At 41.3% G+C, this 18,614-nt stretch overlaps 1 protein-coding gene across 1 annotated transcript; it reads left to right on the top strand.

The window, feature by feature from the left end:
- The first annotated feature begins 2,810 nt into the window (after positions 1–2,810).
- Positions 2,811–8,357, top strand: MAP1LC3C (microtubule associated protein 1 light chain 3 gamma). The gene is made up of 4 exons (XM_077490284.1): positions 2,811–2,934; positions 3,035–3,090; positions 3,280–3,386; positions 7,971–8,357. Exons 1-4 carry the CDS (start codon positions 2,877–2,879, stop codon positions 8,146–8,148), a joined length of 399 nt encoding a protein of 132 aa, XP_077346410.1. The 5' UTR covers positions 2,811–2,876; the 3' UTR covers positions 8,149–8,357.
- The last annotated feature ends 10,257 nt before the right edge of the window (positions 8,358–18,614 follow it).

Below are 18,614 nucleotides of genomic sequence, written 5' to 3'. Positions count from 1 at the left end.
CGCCATTATCTGCACGACTGCCGAGACCCGGCCGTACTGCGCATGCACAAAGCCAAGCCTCGGTTTCGTCCGAGGATCGCGCAGAAGCAGAAGCATGCCGGAGCCGCGACCCAGAAGAGGGAGCCACATCCTGGAATACAGGTGCATTCCAGGCACCAAAGAGGATAGAGTTGGGAAGAGAGGGAAGGCACACAGGAAAAATGTACAAACACAAACTAGCTGCCATGGAGAAAGAAATCTTCAGACCTTCCAGCCGATCCGCGACTGGGCATAGAGAAGCCATCCCCACCACCAGACAGAGAGGACTGAAGCCACGCACCTACCCATGGCTGGGCCCTGGGCTATCTTGACACCATTAAAGGTATGCCCGGCATCAACCTCGATCGATTGGACTTCCATGAATGTAAGTGCACTGATTGTAGGTCCAAATGAGGATGAAAAAGGAAAGCAGTCTCTAGTGGTAAGCTAAAATTCATGTGAGTGGGGTCCTATAGCATTGGAGAGGAGGCGGGGTTAACCCACATGTCTGTCAGGAAATGAAATACTAATTTCAAACATCACTTTTCTGATGTAAGTAAGGGTGGTGTTGCTCTCAAATTCCAGGAAAATATGCACTTCTGCATTTTTTGGGTTGTTTTAGGGCATTTACACCACAATTCCTACATTCAGTGTGTTCATGCTACGCAATGCATTTTTAGTGTTTTTGGATTTTTTTTCTATTTTTTTAACAAATTGCATTCACAATTGCCATGCAATTACATGTTTTGAGGTGTGTACACATGCATTTGCAAGGTGTTCTCTAGTGAGAAAAAATTTAGCATGCTGAACATTTTTTTTTACATGCACATGAAAGCACTGCAATGGTGTAAATTAAGCTCATTGAAATACATAAATTTTTCTTGCATATGCATTTGTACTGCCATAATACTGCATTTAAAAATGCACCCGACTGCATCTGGTGTAAGATGTGGTTCATGGTAAGGCGTTTTGAGTTTTGCAGAAACGCACTACAGTCCATCTAACATGGTTTCTTACACGTTCACAGTGTTTTCTGCCTGTGCATTTTTTGGAAAGGGTCGGGGACTTTTTTTCCCACAGCAGGTAGAGTTCCATAGACGTCAATGGAAATGCAGCAGCAACGCATAAAAAATGCAGTGCTTGTGGTTTAAATGCGCTTTGTGATGGTTTTTGCTAGTTTCTTCTGCAAGACAATAGACACCCCCCAAATAACGCAAAATATATCAAAAACGCATTATGGCTTATGCGTTTTATTGTGCTTTATGCAGAAATGCACTACAGTCCATTTCCTATGGGACATTTTCACATCTATGCTTTTTGCAGCCACTGCATTTTTGTAAAGGGTCAGGGACATTTCTGAATGCAACACAGTGTATTTTTGGTTCAGTAGATTTCATTGGAGATGTTGCAGAAAAGCATGTAGTGCATTTTTGACAATATTGGCCAAACAACAAATTGGCCAACAAAAAGCATAACAAATGCAAATTGTATTAAAAAAAGATTAAAGCAGGTTAAAAAAAAGCATGTTCAAAAATGCAAAACACCCCACACAAAGCACTGTGAAAACGTTTGAAAAGCTAACTGCATTGGTGTGAACCGACCTAAAATGTGTGTGAAAAAACACTGTGTAAGGCACGGCTCGCAGCAGGGATCCAGTGCGTCCCAGTTTATTGTTTCAGGTCCATATTAGGTCTGAATTTCTGGCTGAATTCGAACCTGAAACAGAGCCAAAGACTTTTTCTGCAGTGCGCCCCGAAGATGTGTGAACCGACTCCATTGAGAGCCGATTTCACTCTCCTGTCATGCAAATTGGATGTGGTGAAACCTTGCATAAGTGTGAACCCAGCCTAAAAGCACTGCAGAAACACATCAAATGCAAAGTGCATTGGTGTAAACCAGGTCTAAAAATGCATCAAATATGTGTGTGAAAAAAACACACCTGGAAAACGCATCAACCACAAACTGCATATGTGGGATTCAGGCCTAAGGCCTCTGTCACACAGGGCGTACATGACCATGTTTTGACTGAGATCTGTGCATCCCTGTGCAGACAGTCACGTTGCTGTTGATATGGACACAGCGGCTGCACAGACACAGCTCCCAATGTAGCATAACAAGGAAGACGTGAACTTCCTAATATATCGTAGGGGGTGAAAATTATGTTCCATACCCTAAAAAGTGGGATCCTCATTGGATCAATGGCCACAGACAACTAGCTAGGAGTGAAATCTAGTAAGGTGAATTTCTACATAGAGCTAATGACTGGATATATTTTGCAGATTATGTACTCAACTGCACAAATAGCAAAGCAATGTAACACTGGTAAAAAAAAATTATATATACTTTTTTGTTTTTGCTATGTAAAGTTCAAAGTATGTTAAAATGAAAAAAACATGTAGCTTTACGTTTTTAAAACATTGAACTGAACATAAAGGTTTTCACTGACTCCAGACCTAAATGGGTTAAAGAACCTGTCAAGGATGTCTTGCTTTGTAGACATCCACACCTTATTGATATGTGTAGAAATAATTATATAAAATCATTTGCATGATTTCGGGGGTCACTATGTAGTACATGTATATTATTTACCGTGTTTATTGTCCGTATGTAACTTATTTACAAGTGATAGTTTATCTTTTTTTTTTTTTTTTATCAACATCAAGCTCTTCCCCTCCCCCATAAATTGTGAATCAGGTGGCTCCTCAGGTATAAGAGGATTCACTGAGCAGTAGAACTGATCTCTTTGGATGTGACAAGTTGAAAAAAAAGAAAATAAAAAAGAAAAATATTGATTAAAAAGAAAAAAAAAAAAAAAAGAAAAGGCTAAACAATACCTAGGATTACTAGCAGGCTAAAAAATGCAGTGTGCTCGAAATGTTCCTCCACCAAAACCATTTAAACAGAGAAAATCCTTTGGTAAATGGTGAATTATTTAGTAAAGAAATTATAGTTTTTTTACATCGTTTTTTTGATTCTTCTAACTTTTTTTTTTCTTTTTTTTTTTTTTTTTTAACAGAAATCCGAAAATCAGAAGTCATTGGAATAAGGGCCAAGTTTCCAAATAAAATCCCGGTAAAATGTGTTTTTTTTTTTTTTTGGCCTTGCTATATTTATGTATGGTGTACTTTTGTTTTCTTAACTGTTGTATAGTCTGTAATATTTCTTCTTGACCAGTCTATTTTTGAAAGGGTGTGTGGGTTTTTGTGTTTTTTTTTGCTAAAAAATCCTTCCATGCAGTATTAAAATAATAACCTTTTTCAGGTCATTGTGGAGAGGTACGCTAAAGAAAAATATCTGCCCTTCCTAGACAAAACGAAATTTCTAGTTCCAAGGGAAGTCCCCATGTCTCACTTTATAAACATTCTCAGGTAAGTGTCTGAATTCTGTATGCTTGTTTTTTATCATAGAAAAGTGTGCAATGAATGTACATTAAGAATGCCTAATCTCTGGCTGAATTCCTTTTGTTTTATGAATTTATGTATGGGTTTGTATCATTTAAACATTGTTTACATGGCTAAAGCATACAGGTGGGTTTGAAACAATCGGGAGGGAGATTTATTAGGTGAGACTAATTGGTGATTGGCACACATATTATAAACCAGGCTGCCTTTTTTTTTTTTTTTTTTTTTATTATTATTTTGAAAGGAATTGTATCTTATGGCATTAAAAAAAAAAAAAAAAAAAAAAATACTACTCTCCTAGCAGCCTTTCCTCTTGGCAACAAAGTTTTGGCAGAAAAAACACCAGACACTTGTAAGTGTCTAAAGCTTTTTGGTGCATTGCTGGGTGTCAAGAATTTGGGCGTTCATTTAATTGGCCAGAATACAAATTTATTCTGGCCATTGAAATGGATTAACGCTCAAGCGCTAGTCACGTGTTTAGCAGCATCAAGCATTTTTGTTCCTTTTTTTTTTTTTTCCTGATGAAACTCTGCTGCCCCTTTATGCACTGGCAATGCTTTTTTCTGCCTTTAGGCTTCATGTACACTGCTGCTGATAAACTGATGTTTGAGATAAGGTGACCAGTTTTTTAAAATAAAATTCAGGGACTTTTTTTTTTTTTTTTTTTTTTTATTGGCAAATGGTAAACTATTTGCTAAGCATATTTTCCTCAAATTATATATGCAGTGTATGATGTGTTTATGAAATGTTTGTGTGTATGTATGTATGTGTATATGTGTATATATATATATATATATATATATATATATATATATATATATATATATATATATATATATATATATATATATATGTGTATATGTGTGTGTGTGTGTGATGGATCAGAACACAATAGTCTAAGTTGGTGAAGTAAAATTAGAAATATATATACATAAAACTATTTTTCAGAAATAAAACTGATAATTGGCATGTGCGTATGTATTCACCCCCTATGAAGCCCATAAAAAGCTCTGGTGCAACCAATTACCTTCAGAAGTCACATAATTAGTGAACTGATGTCCACTTGTGTGCAATCTAAGTGTCACATGATCTGTCATTACATATACACCCCTTTTTTGAAAGGCCCCAGAGGCTGCAGCACCGAAGCAAGAGCCACCACTAACCAACAACTGCCATGAAGACCAAAGAACTCTCCAAACAAGTCAGGGACAATGTTGTTGAAGTACAAGTCAGGGTTAGGTTATAAAAAAAAAAAATCCAAATCTTTGATCCCTAGGAGCACCATCAAGTCTATCATAACCAAATGGAGAGAACATTGCACAGCAGCAAACCTGCCAAGAGGCAGCCGCACACCAAAATTTGCAGATCGGGCAAGGGGGGCATTAATCAGAGGCAGCAGAGATACCCAAGGTAACCCTGGAGGAGCTGCAGAGTTCCACAGCAGAGACTGGAGTATCTGTACATAGGATGACAATAAGCCGTACGCTCCATAGAGTTGGGCTTTATGGCAGAGTGGCCAGAAGAAAGCCATTACTTTCAGCAAAGAACAAAATGGCAGGTTTAGAGTTTGCAAAAAGGCATGTGGGAGACTCCCAAAATGTATGGAGGAAGGGGCTCTGGTCTGATGGAACTAACATTTTACTTTTTGGCCATCAAAGAAAACGCTATGTCTGGCGCAAACCCAACACATCACATCACCCAAAGAACACCATCCCATCAGCAGTCGGGACTGGGAAACTGGTCAGAGTTGAGGGAAATATGGATGGTGCTAAATAAAGGGATATTCTTGAGCAAAACTTGTACCACTCTGTGACTTGAGGCTAGGACGGAGGTTCATCTTCCAGCAGGACAATGACCCCAAACACTCTGCTAAAGCAACATTTGAGTGGTTTAAGGGGAAACATGTAAATGTGTTGGAATGGCCTAGTCAAAGCCAGACCTCAATAGAAAATCTGTGGTCAGACTTAAAGATTGTTGTTCACAAGTGCAAACCATCCAACTTGAAGGAGCTGGAGCAGTTTTGCAAGGAGGAATGGGCAAAAATCCCAGTACTAAGGTGTGGCAAGCTCAGAGACTTAACCAAAGTGACTTGGAGCTGTGATAGCCGCAAAAGGTGGCTCTACAAAGTATTGACTTTAGGGGGTGAATAGTTATACACATTGACTTTTTCTGTTATTTTGTCCTATTTGTTTGCTTCACAATAATGATATAAAAAATCTTCAAAGTTGTGGGCACGATCAGTAAATTAAATGATGCAAATGCTCAAACAATCCATGTTAATTCCAGGTTGTGAGACAACAAAACACAAAAAAATGCCAAGGGGGGTGAATACTTTTGCAGTGTGTGTGTATGTGATACTACTTAGACTTTATTGGGATCTGACTACCAAATGTTAAGACGATAAGATGGAGAAAAACCTTGGAGGGATGAGGTGGCAGCACATGCTGTATAAACGATGCCTATTTGTCAATGCACGGGCTGCCTGACAGAGGGGGCGAAGCTCCGTTTATCGGCCCTGATGTGTCAGAGCTAATTTTGACAGCTCAACTCGCTGTCACTGCGGGAGAAGCTCCTGGCTTGTTCACCAGTCCCTAGCTGTGCTGGATGGATATTGACACTGCTGCTTGTCCTACTAGGCCAGTGATGGCGAACCTTGGCACTCCAGATGTTTTGGAACCACATTTCCCATGATGCTCATGCACTCTGCAGTGTAGTTGAGCATCATGGGAAATGTAGTTCCAAAACATCTGGGGTGCCAAGGTTCGCCATCACTGTACTAGGCTGTCAGCAATAAGTATGGGCACCCCCCTGAATCTGGAAACGGATTCGGGTCAGACGTGGTCCGGGGACTGTCCCCGGAGCACAGGGACATCTAGTCACCCTAGTTCAGGAGCAGTTGGGTGTTTTTTTTGTTTTTTTTTTCAGCTGCCCCCAAACTCTCCTGTTATCTTATCAGTACATGTACACAAGGTCGTTTAGAAGCATTTTTGGAAAGCAAAAAAATGCGTTCAGGACGGTTGTTCAGAGGCATTTGAAATACCAAATTCCTGTAAATACATGTAAACGCGGTAACTCGCGTTTAGCCGCGTTTCATTTACAGGCGTTTTTTTAATGGAGATACATTTTTGACTGTATAGCGAGGTCCCAGGCCTCCTTTAGTCTAATGAAAACCTCCAGAGACAGCTGACATCCTTCTGTATAGAGCGGGTTACAAGGTATGGTGGGTGTAGTGCAAGATGGATTCATGGGCATCAGACACCTCTTGAATGCAGAGATTTATTTTCTCTTTAACAGAACTGTGGGAGAGGAGGGTTTAGGGCCAGGACACCCTTGGGTAGTTGCAATGTTAATTGGCAGACTCTGACTTCTGCAGGCAGACAACCATGCAGGGAAAGGCATCCAGCAAGACCCACATCTGCATGTGTAGGAGCGCTGTCTCCTATGGCAACAGTCTTAACAGTTACTAACACAAGTTGTAACAATCTCCTTCACTATTCCTGCATTTACCTCTTGTAGATTCTTAGCCCACTGCACTCTCTCTCACTAGACTTGCTGATTCACTGCCACTGAATCCCGTGAGCTCTTCCAATCTTCTTACACAGTATCTTCCTCAAGAGTCACACCCACTTCCCTGCTGGGTCCCTGGCTTGGTACTCCTCAGCTTGTCACCTGCTTAAGTTTCCCAATTGTTTACTGTCCCCGGTTGGGGAGAATACTGCTCCGGTACTTGCTTCAGCTACTCGCTGTGCTCCTTGGTAAAAAGGTGGTTGGTCGGACAGCTTCCCCTCTACTTCCGTCCATGACAGGTTCTCCAGCCGGCAAAACTGTCACTTCTGGTTGGGACTGCAAGCCGCAGTCCAAACCCTAAGCTGCTCTCTTGCTTCTGGATAGGCCCTCAGACAGCCTAGCAGCCAGATGTGCCCAGGATGGGCCCAAACTCTGGTCTAGCAGCCGGGGCAGCCAACACGTCTACCCAGACAGCTGTTCAGGTGGCACAGAACCCTGATCCCCTGACTCCACCCAAATATATAGGTTCTCCCAGCAGGCTAAGGGGCCCATGCTTTGCGCTGCACTGGAGAAAATTGTGCATGCATGACTTGGTCTGTTGTGGTGTTAAATGTAAATGTGTAATTTAATGTGTATGTGCTTAATGCACCACAATGAACCTAAATGGTACAAATGATCTTTAAAATCAAAATTCATATAGTTTTGAAATGTTTCGGGCTAGTTCCATTGTAGCCCATTTTTCAATTAGCTTTTCATTGTTCACCTAAGCAGCCATGGTCAGATGATCCTGCTGCCTCCTGAATGTCAGTTTTTTATTTTTTGGGCTCCCCCCCCCCCTTTTTTTTTTTTTTTTAGGTGGGTTGCTGGGGGACAGTAAAACCATGGTTTAACCATCTGTTTTTCATGTGGAAGAGGCCTTCTATAGTTCAATATTTTAGTCTTCTTTAAATGTATAAGTTGTGCTATAACACATTCCAGTCTCTATAGTTCAGTTATAATGTACTACTGTTTTTTTTTTTTTTTTTTTTTATTTACTTTATATAGGAACAGAATGAATTTGTCACCCACACAAGCCTTCTACATTCTAGTCAATGACAAGACCCTTGCTAGCATGTCCCGTACTATGACAGAATTGTACAGGGAAAATAAGGATGAAGATGGCTTTATGTATATGACCTATGCCTCCCAGGAAATGTTTGGTGAAGTATCCGCTGATGTGTAACTTGTGCCTGACATAGCAAGTACTGCCAACTTGTTAATAACCTGACAAGTGCATTTTCATAACGACAACCACTGATTTTATCTTTTTCAGAATTATTTTTAATGATTTTTCTTTAAATTACATTTTAATAGAAAAAATATAGTTTTCTTCTAACTGCAACTTTCAGTTGAATTCATGTAATAAAGACTAAATTGGTTATTCAGATTAAATTGGATTTTAAGACTTGTTATTAATAAAATATTTAAAATGAAATTTCAAGGGGTATGAATACTTATTTAAGGCACTGTATATAGGTGATTTTAAAGTTTGTTTTTGTTTTTCACTTTGCACGTTTTAAAATTTGAATATAGGTGCTTCTTTATGGCAGGATAGCCTGTTTTGGCCCTATGAACTTCTATTGGAGCACCTGAAAACCACACGCAACGTGTTTTTTGCAGATTCTCCTTTTTAAATTCAACGGTACCAATAGTAGCTCATGTACCTTTCAAGCTTCAAATGTTCTGCTATACAAGCACCTGAATGCTCAAATGTGAAGAGGAACAATTTGAAAAGCAATTGTTTTGGCGTTTCAAGCTACAAAACCAGGGCCATCTTTAATTGATTGGACACTGGGCAGAAATTTTCTTGGGGGGGGGGGTTTGAGCCACCCATGCAATTTCACTCTCCATCTGCTCTGAGACATACAGTAAACTGATAGTCTAGATGCTATTTGTTGTATCAGATCAGGCAGCAATTGGTTGCCAGCGGTTACAGCATATCATTTCTGCTTACTGACTGGTTGTTAGAGGTTATCGCACACATTACGGTTCGCTGATTAGTTGCAGCAAATTATTTCTGCTTGTTAATTGGTTGCTAGAGGTTACAGCACATCCTCTCCTCACTGCAGACGGGCATGATCTATATGAATGTAGCCTTTATTTACATATCAATACCGCTGGCCACAGCTATTTGCTTATGAATGGTGGTTATTTTACATGTAAACATAGGGTCTGCAGGTGATTCATCTGTACACAACAATAAGGCAGAGCTGGGCAGCTTTAGTACCAGCACTTCACACTGAGATATTGGGACGCAGCACCGGACTAAAACTTCAAAGGACAAGGGAATTTAAACTGGGATAGTTGGCAAGGAATGAGGCAGCTGCTTTGGGCCCCACAACAATCACAGGACCCAGGGCAGCTGCCCCTTTTGCCCTGCCTTAACCACTTCGCGCCTGCCCTATAGCCGAAAGGCGGCTACAGAGCAGACACTAACTGCTGGGAGGCCATCCCTGGACATCCTCCTGTTTACTTCCCTTCGGCGCGCCGCTGCGGGCGCGCATCGGAAGTTCTGTGCTGGCTGTGCTCCCCGGACACAGCCAGTCACAGATCGCTGTAAACGGCCAATCACAGCGGCCGTTTACAGCGCGATCGGCGTGCCCAATGAGAGATTATCTCATATGTAAACATATGAGATCATCTCATCGCCACTCTCCCTCACACAGACAGTGTGTGAGGCGGGAGAGATGAACCGCTGTGCGATCTCACAGCGGTTACTGAAAAAAAATAAAATAAAAAATAAAAGGAAAATAAAATGCCCACCTGTGCCACGTATTAGTGGCATGTGTCACGTGTCATCAGCGCCACGTATTAGTGGCATCTGTCATGTATCAGTGCCATCTGTGCCACGTATTAGTGGCATCTGTCATATGTATCAGTGCCATCTGTCGTCAGTGCCACGGCGGTGTCATGTGTCATTGTCCTGGTGCTCCAGGGCCTTCAAAAGTGTAATAGGTAGTCAACAAGTTAGATGTGTAATTTATGCTCCTAGAACACGTGACGGTGCTCCCTGCATGTTGGGCCTCTCTATGTGGTCAGGCTGTGGAACACGTGGTATCGTAATACTCAGGAGTAGCAGAATTTATTTTGGGGCATTATTTGTGGTATACACATGCCATGTGAGAGAAATAACCTATTACAGTAACAATTTTGTGGAAAAAATTAAAATAAAATAAAAAATCTTAATTTTGCAAAGAATTGTGGGAAAAAATGACATCAAAAAGCTCACCATGCCTCTTACTAAATACCTTGGAATGTCTACTTTCAAAAAAAGGGGTCATTTGGGGGGTATTTTTACTTTCCTGGCTTGTTCGGGTCACAAGAAATGAGAGAGACCACCAGTACATCAGATGTGATCAATTTTGTGCGATTCGTGGACTCTCTAACGTTCACAAAGACAAAATAACATCCACTCATTTGGGTTATTTTTACCAAAGATATGTAGCAGTATAAATTGTGGCCAAAATTTATGAAGAAAAATTAATAATTTGAAATATTTTATCACAGAAACAAAAATTAGTTTTTTTTCAAAATTTTCGGTCTTTTTTTCATGGCGCAAAAATAAAAAACAGAGGTGATCAAATACCACCAAAAGAAAGCTCTATTTGTGGGGAAAAAGACAAAAATTTCATTTGGGTACAGTGTTGCATGACTGAGTAATTGTCATTCAAAATGTGAGGGCACCGAAAGCTGAAAATTGGTCTGGGCAGGAGGGGTGTTTAAGTGCCCAGTAGGCAAGTGGTTAAAGATGGCCCTGTACAAAACCCTCAGGTGTGAATGGTGGCTAAGAGCAAATGCTGTGCACAAGGTAAAACTACCTCACTAACAATTTACCAACTGCTAAAACAAACACTCCATACTACATTTCCCTTGGCCTCAGAGATTCTGCCCGGACCATTTTGTAGCTAAAGGACCAGGCCCCGTTTTACGATTCTGCACTGCGTCACTTTAACTGACAATTGTGCGATGTGGCTCCCAAAGCAAATTGGCGTCCTTTTTTTAATTTTTTTTTCCCACAAATAGAGCTTTCTTTTGGTGGTATTTGATCACCTCTGCGGTTTTTATTTTTTGCGCTATAAAAAAAATAGAGCGACAATTTTGAAAAAAATGCAATATTTACTTTTTGCTATAATATCCCCAGAAAAGATATCAAATATTTTTTTCCTCAGGTTAGGCCGATATGTATTCTTCTACATATTTTTGGTAAAATCGCAATAAGCGATTGGTTTGCGCAAAAGTTATAGCAAAATAGGGGATAGTTTTATGGCATTTTTATTAATAATTTTTTTTTTTTTACTAGTAATGGCGGCGATCAGCAAATTTTATTGTGACTGCGACATTATGGTGGACACGTCGGACAATTTTGACACATTTTTGGGACCATTGGCATTAATACAGCGATCAGTGCGCATTGATTACTGTAAAAATGTCACTGGCAGTGAAGGGGTTAACACTAGGGGGCGGTGTAGGGGTTAAGTGTGACCTAATGTGTGTGTGTGTGTGTGTGTGTGTGTGTGTTTGTTTTTTTTTTTTTTTTTACTGTAGGGGGCTTGGCGTGTGACGTCACTGATCGTCTTTCCTTTTGACAGGGAACAGATGATCAGTGACAGGCTCACTAGGAAGCATGGGGAGAGGTTTGTTTACACTTATCTCTCCCCGTTCTTCAGCTCTGTGACCCAATCGCGGGACGCCGGTGGCGATCGGGTTCGCGGGTCCCACGGTCATGGAGCTCAGGACCGGGTTGTGAGTGTGCCGCGCGCGCGTACATGCTTGTGCCATTCTGCTGACGTATATGGGCGTGAGGCGGTCCTTAAGTGGTTAAACTAAAACTGAGCTATTGATATCCCCCGCCCACCCGCGCCCCCCTCCATGACTTTTACATCAAAATCAACAACTATCAGTCCCTCCCCTCACGCCAGGGTACTAGGTGTAATCCTAGACTCTGACTTGTCATTTCAGCCTCAAATCCAATTGTTGTCAAAAAGTTTGTAGAATTTGCCTTCGTAACATCTCTAAAATGGGCGTGTGTGTGTGTGTGTGTGTGTATATATATATTCACACCCACCCACCACCTTCCTTCCTTCGTCATCACTGACTGCAGGTATACATCATCTGTCCTGTATACAGCTATATACACAGTAACAGAACAGAGGATGTATATCTGCACTGATGGGGGAAGGTCACCATATACGGTCAGGAAGAAAGATGTGTGTATAAATGTGTTTGACTACTGGAAAGGAAGGATCATACCATCTCTCTCTCTGCTCCTCTAATTGCGTGATCACGCCCGGGCCTTGGCTGCTCTGGTGGGGAGAGAAGCGCGGATGTGACTGTATATGTGACTGACTGTACACCTGCCAGTGCTGATAAAATCATTAATAATCCATCCATCCATTATTAATCAATCCATGTCCAGCTGAGGCCCGCAGGTGGCACTGAGACCATCGGACGGTCAGGTGCTCCTACTTAACTGTCCAGTCCATCAGGCCCTGCTCTCCAAGTGGTGGGAAACTGATGGTTCCCTGGAAAGCCCCACCTACCATGCTCCAGACCCACCAATCAGAAAAAAGCAACAGGGTGGAATGACATGAATGAATCAATGTAGAGAGTGGGACTGGGAGTGTTCAGGATGCATTGCCTGCGTCCTGTTTACACTCCAAAGACCGCCCAATGAAGCTTTTTAGTGGCAATCACCTGATTGCAACAGTCAAGCTTCTAATGAACAGCTCAGTGCCTGGCGTATGGACTCTTTTAAAGGACGACTTTCTTTCATGTCCAGTTTTCAGCAACTGAGCGCCCCCTATTGACAGGCTGCCACTAATAAACATCCATCCAATCCATATATCACCCGCTATTCATCAGACTCCCAATAGCTCAGGTGCTGGTGATCTTTTCTCTGCATATAAAGCTCACACCATGGAGCCCACACAGAAAAACAAATACATAGTGTATTATTTTATGAAAATATGACAATACATAAAATAAGCAATCCACGTGGAAAGTTTATATAAAAAAAAAAAAATCAATAAACTCACTCCACTGATTCAGTTTGTGAACTCGGCAGCATTATATAGAATTTTTGAGCGCTGCTCTGTTACGTTTTATTCTCATCTATGCATGTAGCAACACACGTGAACTGTGTTGGTGTGATGTGGTGCAATTTATTCTGAATGGCACTTCGCCTTAATGGACATTGCAATAGAATATCTTGCAGGGTGCTGCTGTAACATGGTGCAAATGTTCACCAGCATGGTGCGTCGGAGTGCATTCCAAATGTATACAGTATGTTCTTGAATCAATGTGGTGTGAACAGGCCTGGCCTATTTTAACTACAGTATGGCATTCACAGTATTTTGAATGCCACCCTAACATACTAAGGCAACACATGGCTGCACACCATAGTATGCTACATCACAAATTTTGTAGCATTTTGGCAGCCCATTGATTTTATTGGGCTGCCGTAACACAACACACATTTATGAACCCCAAAAATATAAATGGCCCTTGTGTATAAGGCATTAGGTGCAATATATGAGATTTTGTTGAAAGAAAATGTCGTCAAAAAACAAAATGAAATGTATCCACAAGGAGGCACTCTATCATTACAGTTCAACAACAGAAAACGGGCCATAGATGAATATGCTGCAGTAAGCTATAGATAACCATCTAAATATTGATCATTGAAACTGATTGAGTGCACATACTCGGGGGGTAACTTGTACTCCGAGAATAATGGGAGCTGCCCTTGCTGGCCTCCTCCTGAAAATATTAGTTGCCTGGCCGTCACTAACTTTAATACTTTGCAACCCTGACCTGGAACAACTGTTCAAACAACAAAAGGTGGAGGGAAAGGTGAGAATAGTAGTTCCCTGGCTGCCATGTTGCTGCTTTAGCTTTACCATTAACTGGGCTGCTGACCCAGAACAAGTAAGGCAAGCTGATGTTTTTCTGACATTTATTTAAAACATTGCTCAGGTCTGTGATTAAAGAGTATCTGTCATACAGCCAGGGAACTAGCATTTTCAAAAGGAGGCCAGCAATGGAAGCCCCCATAACTGTTTCATGACAGATTCACTTGAAGTCTTAATTGCATGCATACTTGATGAAGGTCAGTGAACTAGAGGGTAGAGAGCTCATGAATTAAAAAACAAAACAAAACAACAAATCACAAAATGTTCTGCATAATGTGAAAGATGATGCTACGCCTTATAAATAGATACCTTACATGTCACGCTTTAAAATTGCCGTGAAATGGCTGCAAACTACGGTGCTTAAAATTCTCCTGGGTTCTCCAAGGTCTGGTGCTAGAAATATTGCTTTTGCTCTGACATTTGCAACAATAACTCACATATGTAGTGTGATCACCGTTTACATATGCGTGCAGGAGTTTGCATTTACACGTAAGCACAGTGGGACAGCGCGATTTAAAAAAATTATTTCATACGCTTTTTTTTTTTTTTTTACTTCATTAATGACAATATAGGCATTAATACAGAGTGGGTACAGAAAATAATCCCCCCCCCCCCCCAGCTGCATTTACTCAGTATAACTTATAACATCCAAGTGAAAGATATAACACCAACATGTCCGAAAAAGAAATGAAAACAGAATTCCCGAGTTGGAAAAATAATCACCCCCCTCCTAAACATGACTTGTAAACTCAATCAGGTGTAGCTAATCACCTTCTCAATGGTACACAAAGCCATTTGACTCTCAACTTTGATCAGCTGTGGTCATTTTGATTAGCTAAGCATGAAAATAGCTCTCCTGGAGCATTTCAGTCCCTGATAGTGCAACTCAAGCAAACAATCAACTGTGTGTGGCAAGGCACTGTCAAAAGATCTTCAGGATAAAATTGTGGACAGGCACGAGTCAGGAGATGGATACAAAACAAGTTCAATGCTTTATCAATGCCTAGAAGCACAGTGAAGTCTATTATTAAGAAGTTGAAGGCACAACACAGACCCTCCTTGGATCAGGATATCGCTCCAAACTGGATGAAGGAGCCAGGAGGAAACTGGTCTGAGAGGCTACCAAGAGGCCTACAGCATTTCTGAAGCAGTTACAGTAATTTATGACAAAGAGTGGTCATTGTGTGTATGTGACAACAATATCACAAATTCTCCACAAATGTGGCTTGTATGGGAGGGTTGCAACAAAAAAGCCACTTTTCAAGAAAGGCCACATGCAGTCATGACTGAGCTTTGCCAAAATGCACCTTGAAGACTCTGAGGTCACAAATATCGGCACTATATATGTAACACTGCTGTTGGTGCCAAATAAAGATTTGTAAGAAGTGTTTCCGGCATTTCTTGCTATTTTGATGTTCATGGGACATAACAAGCCTGAGCACTGATATTCAGCTCATTACTTTACAATTGTGCGGTAGAGTTGGGGGAGTCTTTGTCTACACATGAAAAAAAGGGTTATGGTCAGATGAGACTAAAATAAAATTATTTGGCCTCAGAACCAAACAATATATCTGGTGGAAATCCAACATAGCTCCCCATCCAAAGAACACAATTCCTACAGTAAAGCATAAAGGTGGTAATATCCTGTGGTGGTGTTTCACTGGAGCACTTGTCAGGATAGAAGGAAAAATGGATGGGGCAAAATACTGTCAAATTTTTTATGAAAATCTGCTGCCCTCTGCCAGAAAGTTGTCAATGGGAAGAAGGTTTACCTTCCAACAAGAAAACGACCCAAAGCACACAGCAAAAAAGACCATACAGCGATTGAAGGAGAAAAAGGTGAATGTTCTTGTGTGGCCTAGTCAGAGCCCAGACTTAAAACAATTTGAAAATCTGTGGAATGACTTGAAGACTGCAGTCCACAAACTGTCACCATCAAATTTAACTGAACTTGAGCAGTCCTGCAAAGAAGAGTGGGCAAATATTGCAAATTCTAGATGGGATCTGTCTCTCACTTTGCACAACGGACTAAAGGCTATAATTAAAACAAAAGGTGGTTCAACAAAATACTGGCATAAGGCGGGTGACCCTTTATACTACTCAGTGATTCTGTTTTTTTATTGTTTTTATTTTGTTTTTATTTAAAATGTTGGTGTTGATATCTTTCACTTGGATGTTATAAGTTGCATAAGAGTACATGCGGCTGGATAAATTGTGTCTGTCTTCATTGCAGGCTGCAAAGCAACTAAATGTAATTATTTTAAAGGGGGGTGATTTTTTTCCATACCCACTGTATCTCCAGATGAATGTTGCAGCAAAATTCAGTTGCAGGTGCCCCTGAGGATATGTCTGTCTTCGTTTCGGAGACCTGATGATGAGATCTTTGATGAGAAGACCCTCCAACTAACCTGGAATGCAATCCTAGCTATGCGGCACTGGTGATCCTGAAAATAACACAGTATATGTACTGCGGTGGCTCAACAAATAGCTAGTGGACTTTACCATCTACCTAAGCTACAATCACTTTATGGGTAATGTGCTTGGCACCTTCACTAGCGGTCCATACCCCACTTTCTGTGACTGGATTTGTGGCACAGAGTGCCTAGTAACCCAGCCTGGGGTCATGGTAGAGAGTGAGATGTAGAAGGCACCTTCGGGAAAAAGACAGCAAACATGGAGGATGGAGAGAGAGAGTGTTTCCTGCGTCCAGTAACAACGCTGGATCGGTCACTAGGAGGGAAGTGATGGTATTGCTCAATTGGTGGAGACTGTTAAAGGCTCTGTGGTACTGGTCCCAAGTGCTGCACATCTGGGGGAAGTGGTGTTCTCTAACAAGGAGTGTCTGAAGTGGCCAAATGTCAACATTGTGAAAAGTTCAGCTACTGAGTAGAGAGAGTTAACTGTGCAAGTGCTGCCCACTTCTGAGTTGGAGTACTGCCTGAATGTGAATTTCACATGAAAGTGTCTCCTTGCCTGTGATTCAAGCATTAGCGGGTCCTTCTACAGTCCAGAAAAGTCTGGTTAGAAGTGGACTTCAAGAAAGAATTGGGTCCAAAAAGCCATACCTTTTTGATGTGGAAACAAGGCTAAGCAACTCAACTATGCATGAAAACATAAGAACTGGGGTGTGGAAAAATGGCACCAGGTGCTCTGGACTGATAAGTCAAAATTTTTAATATTTGGCTGTAGCAGGAGACAGTATGTTTGTCGAAGCGACGGGGAGCGGTATAATAATGAGTGTCTGCAGGCAACAGTAAAGCATGGTGGAGGCTCTTTGCAAGTTTGGGGCTGCATTTCTGAAAATGGAGTTTGAGATTTGGTCAGGATCAATGGTGTCCTCAATGCTGAGAAATACAGGCAGATATTTATCCATCCTGTTATACCATCAGGGAGGCGTGTGATTTTCCCCCAGATTTATTCTGCAGCAGGACAATGACCCCAAACTTGCAGCCAATGTCATTAAGAAGCGTAAAGAAGAACAAAGAGTCCTGGAAGTGATGGTTTGGCCCCACAGAGCCCTGATATTAACATCATAGAGTCTGTCTGGGATTACACGAAGACACAGAAGAATATGAGGCAGCCTACATCCACAGAAGATCAGTGGTTAGTTCTCCAAGATGTTTGGAACAACCTACTGATTTCCTTCAAAAAGTGCAAGTGTACCTAGAATTGTACCTAGAATTAAAGTGATCACAAAAATGGTATAAAAGGCAATGAGGGAAGCAGGATGCTGGCCCACATTGCTTTTTATACCATTTTTGTGATCACTTTTTAACTTTCACCTGCTTTTCATTGTATGGCTATTTTTTAATAAACCAACGTGGTTGACCTACGCCATGTGGAGCTTTAGTCCTTTTTCTTTCACCATGCATGAGTATTGATGATTGTCCCCTGAGCACCCTGTCTGGGACTGGTTTGGAGCCTTTGGGAATCTACGCTCTGGAACTATCGCTCTGGAACTGCCATCCAATTCCATCAAGATTGATGGATTGTGCGTATATCTGTTCTGGTAAGAGTACCCATTTCTTCATCAGAATACATTTTATGATGTCATCTTAGCCTGCTGTGATCATAAGCTATTTGCCTCTGTTTGGGACTTAGAGCTATTCCTCTACCCAGTGGACTTTTTATATGTGGACACTGCCCATTTGATTTATGTTTGGCATTTGCACATCACTGTGTTATTATACTATATCATTTACCTAAGTTTTTTAGGTTATCCTTGATTTATTCACTTTGATACTTTCATTGTGTACACCTGTTTGGTTTCTTTAGCACTACACTTATTTTTCAACATTACTATTGGGACCAGGCCCCCTTCCAGGCAGTCAAAAAAAAAAAAAGTTAAAAAAAAAACAAACGAACATTTTTTTTAAAGCTGGCCCTTTTATAATAAAATAAAATAAAGGTCCTTAAGTGCACTGTATTTGGACGCCGGACACAGTGCACCTATGGGAAGCGCCACGTCTATGCAATCACGAGATTGCAGACGTGGCGCTCCATTTGCGGGCATTTAGCCCGCCTTGCGGCTCTTTCTGAAGCACTGAGTAGCTTCCGCCCATTCGTAGTATATATTACTATGGCCAGGCGGTTTGATTGACATCTGAGTTTGATGTCACCTCCTGTTTTCTCTCTCCAATTGCGCCCAGGGTTTGATGTGAGGCTGCTGTAACTTGGTGGGACACATGCTGCTGCAACTTGGTGACATGCTGCTGCAACTTGGTGGGACACATGCTGC

The sequence above is a fragment of the Lithobates pipiens genome, unplaced genomic scaffold (assembly GCF_037356315.1).
Source record: "Lithobates pipiens isolate NorthernLeopardFrog02 unplaced genomic scaffold, aLitPip1_a1.2 Scaffold_18, whole genome shotgun sequence".
Lineage (NCBI taxonomy): Eukaryota > Metazoa > Chordata > Amphibia > Anura > Ranidae > Lithobates > Lithobates pipiens.
This window is presented reverse-complemented; position numbering and strand designations above follow the sequence as displayed.

What these genes read in the sequence shown, in the direction of transcription:
- MAP1LC3C (XM_077490284.1), top strand. Translation starts at nt 2,877, where the DNA reads ATGCAGTGTGCTCGAAATGTTCCTCCACCAAAACCATTTAAACAGAGA. An exon ending in TAAACAGAGAAAATCCTTTG is followed by an intron (nt 2,935 to 3,034) that starts GTAAATGGTGAA and finishes TTTTTTTAACAG; the next exon opens with AAATCCGAAAATCAGAAGTC. An exon ending in AGTTTCCAAATAAAATCCCG is followed by an intron (nt 3,091 to 3,279) that starts GTAAAATGTGTT and finishes AACCTTTTTCAG; the next exon opens with GTCATTGTGGAGAGGTACGC.